A 10,155-nucleotide genomic window follows, 5' to 3' on the forward strand; every position below is an offset into this window, starting at 1 on the left:
CTTCACCCCATCCAATCCCCGATAACAATTTGGGGATTTTAAAAATCGCCTTTCCGTATCTTCCTCTCTTCTCTCCACTATTACGCATTCCTTTAGATTTTCCAAGATCCTCGAGACTTGTAGTAAACTACCTTCCTACACATTCGTAGGTATCTTGCAGCTCCCTAACCAGTGATTTTGTTTTATTTTATTTTATTTATTTATTTATTTATTTTTTAATGAAAGGAAAATGCCTTGGAGATCGCGCGTTTCCAAAGTGCGTTTTCTCTCCCAGGCGGGTTATGGCCCTATCGGGCCGCCGTAGCCGGTCCGCGCGTGCCCAGTCTTGGCGAGGAGTCGCGGTAGGTCGGCGGGACTTCCGTGTTGGCGGGATTCTGAACGCTGCCATGGCTCAGACCGTGCAGAATGTTACATTGTCGCTCACTCTGCCCATCACGTGCCACATTTGCTTGGGGAAGGTAATGGGTGATTGTGGGCACAGCTACAAAACGGGGTTGGATATGAAGTCGCTTGCCGGGCCGAGGGCGGTCTCGTGCGGGGGCGGGGAAGGGGCGTGAGGCGCCGAGATGGGAGAAAACGCTCACCCGCGTTCTTGATGGGAGCCGCGTCCTGGGAGACTGGGGCAGTGCACCGTGATTAATGGTTTCATCTGGGCGCCTTTCGGTAGAGGGTGACAGCGGCCCGTGGTCTGCCAGGAGGGCGGCGAGACGGCCCTGCCACCGCCCGCGGCCTCACACCGGCAAGACGCCGGCCTCGCGGGAGGCCCCATCAGAAACACGTCGCAGCGATATTTAACTTCCCTGTGCAGGCTCGCGTGGCGTGTAGTGAAGCCTATTAAAACACATTTCCTGGGAGCCTCACCTCGGGCTCTTTAGTCCTCCGTGTAACTAGTGTTCATCTTCTGGGGCCTACGGTGCTGTGTATTGAGTCTTTTCCATTTCCAAGACCTTTTGCCTTTTCTTATCCTGGCCTTGAGGATGACCTTTGCTCTGAATTCCTAATTTGAAAAGTAAATAGTAAGTGCCCGTGGAGGGTATTAGAATAAGAGGTGTGGCCTTTAACTCCAAGAATGGGTCAGTCAGGAGATAGAATACTCTCTCTTTGTGATGCAAGAGGTGCCTACTGTGTTTGTGAAACAAAGTAGGGAAAGTGGTTCTGACTTAGAAACGGAGCTTTGAATATTCTAATGCATTCCTCTGCTCTTTCATTTCCATTTCCGCCTCACTTTTGGTGTTTTAAAGAGCATTTCTTTACCGAATAGATCAAGAAGGGGAAAGATACAACCACCAATTTTTTTCCACCCTGAATTATTTTTACGTCTGTAGTGTGTCTGGGTCTGTGTTTACCCCCCAGCGCAGACTGAAACTACAGCCGTAGACTTAGATTTGAGAAATACAAACTTCTAGAGCAAGCATTTGAGTGCCGGCCAGTACGATCTGCCTGGGGTGATTCAAGTTCTGTGTGAATTTACTGGGTTCAAAAAGTAGAAGTAAGTCAGCATTGGAAGCAACTGATAATTCTTGATAGCAGTCAGAATGAAATGCCAATGAAATAGCAAATGTGCTGGGGATTATGTATTGGGGATGGCTTGATCAATTTGACTGGAGAGATTAAGGATGGGCTCTTCGAGGGTGGTGTTTGAGCTGGCATTTGCTACTACTTACTGCCTGCATGCATGGCTAGGGGGAGGGAAGAAGCGATGTTTCTATTTGCCGCAGTCTGCATTTGGCTCCTGACATAAAGTCCCTGGAAATGGGTGTTAAATTCTGAGTTAATTTCCTCCAACACTAGCTTTAAAGGCTGATAAAAATATGCTTGGGAAGTAATTTTTTACACATTATACCTAGTTTCCGTTGGTTACAGGCTGTCTTTTGCAATTGTGTTGACAGTGTTCTGTCTGATTTACCAAACCTATACTTTCTGTATTTAATGAGAGTGATACCTCATAGAATATAGTGAGTGATTTGCAGACTACAGAGTGCTTTTGTATGCATATATTATTTTGTTTACTCTTCACACCAGTGCTTTAAGATAGGGCTGTTTTTCCATTTTTAAAATAAGAATACTATAGCTTAGAGTCTTTGTGGTTGAACCTGTATACTATCATTTGTGTCTTCGGAGTACTAAGGCTTTGAGTCTTCACAGTTGAACCTCTATCATTATCATCATTCGTCTTCAGATTACTTCGTAAAACACTCACCTAAGCTCATCCATGATAGCAGGCACTTTTAGTGTTTTTTGTTTTTTTTTTCTGTATTGGTTAACTTTATTATAAAATAAAAATCAGATGATAAAAATAAAAAGATTAAGACTTTTTAGGCCGGGCGCGGCGGCTCACACCTGTAATCCGAGCACTTTGGGAGGCCGAGGCAGGCGGATCGCCTTAGGTCAGAAGTTTGAGACTAGCCTGGCCAATATGGTGAAACCCCATTGCTACTAAAAATACAAAATTTGCCGGGTGTGGTGGCAGGCGCCTGTAATCCCAGTTGAGGCAGGAGAATCGCTTGAACCTGGGAGGCTGAGGTTGCAGTGAGTTGAGATCGCGCCATTACACTCCAGCCTGGGAGACAAGAGTGAGACTTTGTCTCAAAAAAAAAAAAAAAAAGAAAAGAAAAGAAAAAAGAAAAAATAAGGATTTTTAAACTGGCTTCCCCATCCGCCTCCCCAGCCAGATACCACCATGGAAGCAGAAATTTCAGTGAGGGCCTGAGTTCTACATTCAGACTAGCTGGGTTCTAATCTTACCAGTCATACAACCTTTTACAAGTTACTTAACTTTTTAAATTTTTCTGAGATGGAGTTTTGCTGTTGTTGCCCGGGCTGGAGTGCAATGGCGCCATCTCTGCTCACCGCAACCTCCGCCTCCCGGATTCAAGCAATTCTCCTGCCTCAGCCTCGCGAGTAGCTGGGATTACACGCATGCGCCACCACGCTCAGCTAATTTTGTATTTTTGGAAGAAACGGGGTTTCTCCATGTTGGTCAGGCTGGTCTTGAACTCCCGACCTCAGGTGATCTGCCCGCCTCGGCCTCTGTGCACAGCCACTGTGCCTGGCTGAAGTTACTTAACTCTTTTGAGCCTGTTTCCTTATCTGTAACAGTAGAAATATGGTAATAACATGAATTCCCTATCCTTTCAGTTTTCAGAAGATTACACAAAGCATGTGCAAAGTTCAGCATAAAGTCTGTCACATAATATTTAATAACTGTTAGCTTTTGCTGTAGCCATTGAGGCCAGCCCTCAAACTGAGGAAACCAGCCTTTTCCAGTAATTGTTCTTCCCAGTTGCTTTATGAAGCTGGAGCACTTCTAAATGAAGATTTGCATTCCCAACCAAATGAGACCTGTTTGTTCTGGAAATTGCCACAGTACATCCAGAATTTTCAACTGGTTCTATGACTCTTGCCTTTTGTATAGTGAAAGCAAATTCAATATGATTGTGCTTCTCACCCTTCTACACATATTATACTGTGAGATACTAAAAATGGCCTGTCCTCAGGTTCACTTCTGCTTCCCTAACATAGAGCATCTCTGGCCACTTCTGAGAATGGTCCTAAGGTCCTTCCTACCTAGCTCTTTTTTAAAGATATTTGTTCTTGTGCCACTGTCACCGTATGTCCCCAGATCTCACAGTCACCATCTTCTCTTTTGATTATTTGATTATTCCACTTTGTGATGGAGGGTCACAAAGTGGATACCATGAAGGGGGAGAGGTGAGGGCAGGGCATTAAATCTGAAAAGATAGATGCCAGTGGGGATGGAGAGGAAGGAGAGAGAGCCTAAGTGTTCACCTGTTAATACTTTGCCTTTGCACTTAAAATTGGAAAATTCAGACCTCTGTCTCTACTTCAGTCTTAAAAGTGAATTTTCTCTACCCAATAATGTTTTTAGTTACTTTGTAAATGTTGTAAGTTAGAGCTGTATGTGGCCTGAAGAAGTTAGGTACCATCCTATGGGATGATTTTTGTATAACATATTTTCTTGCCTATTCTTCCTTTTTTTTTTTTTTTTTTTTTAATTTCTTAGACTGGTGGGCCAGCCAGCAGAAATGTAGTAATGATCTATCCCAGGGTATCTGTTAAGTGACATTTTGATAGTGCTACCAGGCTGTTACAAACCAGTTTACCTCTAGTTAATTCCGGGGTTTATCTTTTCAATTGAGACTCAAACTGTGAAACCAAATTATGGCATGTAATACTTTCTATTGGCCATGCATGCATTTTGCCATGAGTGAAAGCCAAATGTGGCCCGCAGTTGGTTTTATGAAAGGGTGAAAGAGATTCTCAAGAGAAGTGCAAAGTAATGCTTTTTCAACATAAATGTATCATATTCAGTTATTTCTCATTTGACTCTGAGTCCAGTTTTGGGCCCTACACTTTAAGATAAACAACCAGAATATTTTGAAAGCATTTGGGAGAGAATGAAATTGGGGTTGGAATGTAGGTGGACTGAAATAGTTCTGGAATGAATGGATATGATAGAGAATCTTTAAATAATTAAAATATTTTTCATTTGGAAGGGACTCAGGCCTTGTGTGGCTCCATAAAATAATGATTTCTACTTAATGTTAAGGTCAAGCTTTCTGGCTGAAATAACCAGAAATGAAATCAGCTTCCTTATAATGCAGGAGTTCCTTTGTCTTGGAGTATCCTCTAATAGACTGTTTCCCATAAGGAATGCTATCAAAAGGATCCCTTCTTTAGGGGATGCCTCTCTGCTTCTCACCCATGTTGTTTATTTAAAATATTGAAAAGATAGGGCTAGGGACAAAGCCTTATGCAACTTAGAGTCCTCACTCCAGTATGACAAAATTCATTAATCACTGTTCACTTGGAGCTGTTGATTGACCAGCAAGTCATCCACGTCAGTACATGGAGCCCATGTTTGAGTCCTGATTGCCTCTCAGTTCCCACGAGTGGATTTAAGAACCAGCCTTGTACATAATTGTCATAAGTAATTTGCTTTGGAAAAAAGCCATATGGACTGCAAGTTCTACATTTTTCTCTTTTTTCCGGTTTAAAATAAGTTTGAAGGATTTAGTCACTTTCAGAAAAGTCTGACAATATTGTATTTTTACATAGTGTATAATAAATTAATTCAAAAATCATAGATGTATCCTAGTAATTTTCAGGGTTGGTATGCAATAGCTGACATACTTACTTGACAAATACAGTTCCAGTTTATCCTAAAGCATTTCTGGTAGGGATCAAGGTGGGAGAGAAGAGATGTATCATCTCTCCTTTTACCTGGACAGGAATGGGGAACCAGTACTATAGGCATTAATGACTTATTTCACACAGGTTTTTTTTTCCTTAAGTTATAGGACCTAAATTTTGGCCCAGAGCCAGGGATGTCTTAAAACATAACCAAGAGCTATCCAGGAATTCTACTTTGAAAAGTTTCCAAATTCCTAATGTTGAAGTAGTAGTGCCCCTATCATAGTCATTTTTACACCGAAGACTAATCCTTTTCATTGTCTTTCCAGGTCTTCACTAGAGAAACCCATAAAGTTTTGACAAGGTACTAGAAAGAATAATATTCGTTCTAGAAGCAGAGTAGGCTCTTGTCTCTAGTGAGGGGAGGATGCTAGAAGGGCAGGGGGGTTGATTTTATAATAGATATAATTGCAAGACCAGTTGGTAAAGTGCATCAATACCCTCTTCCCTCCCATCACCTCCATCAGTGTCCAGGATCTCACTTCCTTCAGGCACATCGTCTTGTATTTATTATTCCCAGATTATTGTTCACTAACCCTGCTCCAAGGAAGAAATAACTGTTTCTTAGTTGAAATAACACATGATTTTGCAGTTGAATCACTTTGAGTACAAATGCTAGCTCTACCATTTATAACCCATATCATCATTTCTTAGAGTCTCAGTTTCCACAACTGAAAATGGATTTGATACTAACAGTCCCACTAGCTTATTAGTAAGATCCCTGTGAATATCCCATACTAGTGGTTCTCAACTAGGTGGAGGTAGATTTTGTCCCCCAGGGACATGGGGCAGTGTGTGGAGGCATCTCGCGTTGTTTTCAAGGGGCTGCTGCTCGCATCTGGTGGGTAGAGCCCAGGGATGCTGCTAGACAAACATCCTGTAATATGCAGGAAACCCCCTAAAACAAAAATTTCTTCAGTCCAAAATGTTAGTAATGCCAAAGCTGAGAAACGCTGTTTGAAGCCAATGTATAACTCCTGGTGGGTGAGTCTAGGATGATGTGGATATTAATGAACAACAGCCTTGGGCATGTCTCTGCCCAAGTATACTTGCTTTTTTTAAGAAAGGGGATTTGGTGGTAGATTGGAGTCTCTTAAGACTGGAACATCCTTAAAAGAAATGAAATATCAGAGTAGAGTAACAGATTATAAGGTTAATATATCTGCCCCAAGGACTGCCCCCTCAGGCCCATTCCAGTAAGAAGGACCCATCCTTTACACCTGGGGGATATACCCTAGGGCAGGAGTCTCCAGTCTCAGTCCGGTACTGGTCAGTCAGTGGCCTATCAGGAACCAGGACTGCACAGCAGAAGGTGAGCAGGGAGTGAGGTGGCATTACCACCTGAGCTCCGCCTCCTATCAGATCAGAGGCAGCATTAGATTCTCATAGGAGCACGAACCCGAATGTAAACTGTGCATGCAAGGGATCTAGATTGTGTGCTCCTTATGAGATTCTAATGCCTGATGTTCTGAGGTGGAACCCTCCAGTCTGTGGAAAAATTGTCTTCCATGAAACCAGTCCCTAGTGCCAACAAGGTTGGGGACCACTCCCTAGGATACCACTTTAATGTGCTTACTCCAGATGAGTTTGGAATTGTATGTTACTTACCATTGCCATTTTTTGGTCTTGTATTTTTATTTCATGAGTTCTGTTTTATTGCAACAGGTCTCATTGGAGAGTAAACCGGATAGAAAGTCTAATAATGTGACAAATGATGACTTTTTTTTTTTTTTTTTTGTCTTGGAAAGATCTTATTAAAGAAAATCATGTGTGTGTTTTGTTCTGCCCAGAGCAGGAGGATCTGGGTAGAAGAGGATGGGTGCTAGATTCTTTGTGTTTTGCTACCACAGATTACAGTCAAATATATAACAAGTAACTTGTTTTAGTAGTTATTTAGAAATTTCTATTCTCCTAAGATAAATTAATTGATTCTGTTGTCTAGAAATCTTCATCTGATAAATACTCATTCCAGTATTCATTTCCAAAGAAATGAATTAGCTGTTTCAGAAATCCTCCAACATAAAGGTGGTGATAATAGCAGGTATCCAACAGTGCAGAAAATTTTCCTGTGGGTGACATTGTTAATGGCTCTTAGTAGACAGAGCCAAGCAGTCTGCCTGTGGTGGTGGTTCCGTATCATTTTGGCATATTAAATGTGGAGGTTAAACTTTTGCTTTTTCACAGTTTGACAGTGACTGTTGACCTTTTGTTGCTTGAAACATTTTTAGGATTATTATCTCAGCCTTTCATTATAGTACATCAAAATTCACTTTTATTAATCTTACAGTTATTGTCAAAGATGAGAAAGACACTCATCCAGGTCAGTGAACCTGAAATCTATTAAGGAAGACAGGATGTAAACAGTTTTTAAGTACAGCACAATGCAGAAAGAGGTGAACATTAAATAAATGAACAGAGTACCCTATCAAAGACTTGGTTAATTCTGAAAAAGATTAGTGAAGGCTTGCAGAGGAGGTAGCATTTTATTTGCATCTTAAAAGGAGGGAAGGAATTTTTTTTTTTTTTTTTCTTCTCTGTTACTGTCTAGGGAGGATGGAGAGACCAGGAGGATACATCAAGCTGAGAAATGGGAGCTCCATAAATAGGGAGCCCATAAACAGGGAGCCCTCAATGTTCATATTCTTATTGGTGAACATAAGTAGACCTGTGAAGTTGAAGTGTGCATTGTGTCAAATATTGAAATGGTAGATCAAAGGAAATGGCTGTTTAAGAATTAGATTATGTTCTTTGAAGGCTATACCTTGAACTATGAGCAGGAAAAAAAAATCATTACTGTTTTGTAGGAGAGGAGTGAAAGCTGCTTATTCATATTTTAGGAAGGTAGCTCTGGCATCATTGTGAAAGGTGTGCTGAAATGAACATTTGTAAGCTTGGGAGGTGGTCATTGCAGTAGATCAAAGGTAAAAGAATGAGAACCTTAAATTCATTGGGGTGAAGATGCAAAGGAAAGGATAGATGAGAGGTGAAAGAACATTTGGAGGTAGATTTGTCATGTTTTGACTATTCTGAGATGTACATTTTTTTTTTCAAATTATAACATCTCTGGAATCTGGTTGTATCTTAGCTATTGTAATTGACAGTTTTTCATTCTTAGTGACACATAAAATATTGGTGAATCTTCATATCTGTGACTTCTCAGACTTAATGTATAATACCAGCATCTGGTGACAGTTTGGATGGTGAGGATAAGTAGAAAGAGTGATTCAGACATAGCTCTGTTGTAGCTCAAATGGAGAAGTAGTGATCTCATTAGCTTAGATGGGAGGGTGTGCAGGAAGAGGAGCAAGTGTGTGTGGAGGCCAAGTTTGATTTTGGACATATTATGGTTGAGGCAGCTGCAGTATCCTTATATGTAGTTGGCTCATAGGCACTTGGATATAGTAATGTTATTACTTTTTTTTTTTTTTTTTTTTTTTTTTTTTGAGGGATTGCTTTGTGGAAGTGTCCGTGCTGACATCCATTGTATTATCTTAAACCTGAATGAAAAGGTTGCTAGGTTAAGCCACAGTTTTCAGAGGCAGAAACTGATGCCCACAGTAGCTAAAGGGCTTACCCAAGGTCAGATTGCTCAATAAATGGCAGAACTGGAGTTGGCCCCAGGTGTGTCTGTCAGAGCCTAAGCTCTGCCACTTACTGAGGTCCAGTTACAGAGGGAGACTTGGGAGTTGTCAGCATAGGATAGATGTTAATGCCATGTGACACATGAGATTGAGAGTGAAAATAGAACATATCAGATAAGATGGCCCAGGACAAAACGTTAGCGAAAGCAGTTACACTACCTTTAGTATCTTGACTATAAGCATCACACTCTCCGATCCTGTTTCCATCATACTTACTCTCCACCATTACTTTAACCTTATCGAGACATTTTTGTTGACCCTATCACTTTTTCACTGTCATCATTACCACTTACGTGTTTCCCTTATTATTTGTGGTCATTTTTTACCATCAGTCCCTGTCTCTTCCTCCTTGGCAAAAACCCCAACTCTGGATAAACCGAACTACTCATCTACTTCCTGCCTGAATCTCCACAGTTAAATATTGATAAGAAAAATACACACCTACATTAATTAATCTTACCTTGCATTAGAAACCACAGACCTGGAAAAGGAACTCAACAATGTATACCAATCTACTACATATCCCTAGTAAATTTGCTTTCTCACTTTTCAAAATTACTGCCTTATTCTCCTGTTTTCTCAAATCTGTAACCCACCTCCCTTCTCGTTTTCACCTAATAACCTCACCCCATATTTAACGACAAAAGATAAACAGCTGAAATAGTTGGAACATGAATTTCCTCATTATACCATCCACAGATCTTCCAACCCCTTTGTATTCGTTCACACACCTCTTACTTTCCCTTTTGTTGCAAAAGAAGACAAACCCTCACTCTTGTATAAGCCAAAATCTCCTTTTGTGCTTTGAATCCCTTTCCCCTCTTGACTTCTTAGGGACTTTGCTGCCTATTGCTGTAATACCCCCATCACTCTTCCTCCATCACTAATATCCTCTCTTTATCATTCCCATTGGCATTCCTAACTGTGGTCTCATTTTTATGCTCTCTCCTTTACAGCAAAACATGAAAGAATTGTCTGTATTTTCTGTCTTCACTTCTTCATCTTTTATTGTCTCTCAACCTCCAGTCAGGTTTCCATCCCCAACATTCACTGAAACAGTGCTTGTCGGTAGCTGATCACAGTGACTTCCAAGCAGTTAAATCCCATAGTCACATCTCAATGCACATCAAACTCAATCTCTCATCAATATTTTACTTATCTGGCCGCTGCCTCTCTCTTGAAAAACTTCCTTGCCTGGACTTCTGTGATATCATATTCTCCTTTCCTACATCACAGGACCCCTCCTTGTCAGTTTCCTCTGCTGGTTGCTCTTCCTCTTCCTTTGCTTGCTGGAATGCCT

General features: G+C 41.2%; 1 protein-coding gene across 2 annotated transcripts in view; it reads left to right on the forward strand.

Annotated features, from left to right (window-relative positions):
- The first annotated feature begins 321 nt into the window (after positions 1–321).
- Positions 322–10,155, forward strand: part of RNF219 (ring finger protein 219) — a 43,665-nt gene continuing 33,831 nt past the window's right edge. Inside the window, exon 1 of one of the 2 annotated variants that reach the window (XM_011997298.1) lies at positions 322–458. In XM_011997298.1, the coding sequence (XP_011852688.1) occupies positions 387–458 (72 nt within the window). In that variant the 5' untranslated portion in view covers positions 322–386. The remainder of the gene's footprint in view (positions 459–10,155) is intronic. The other variant, XM_011997299.1, reaches the window with a different exon arrangement.

Source organism: Mandrillus leucophaeus, unplaced genomic scaffold (assembly GCF_000951045.1).
Source record: "Mandrillus leucophaeus isolate KB7577 unplaced genomic scaffold, Mleu.le_1.0 Scaffold536, whole genome shotgun sequence".
Lineage (NCBI taxonomy): Eukaryota > Metazoa > Chordata > Mammalia > Primates > Cercopithecidae > Mandrillus > Mandrillus leucophaeus.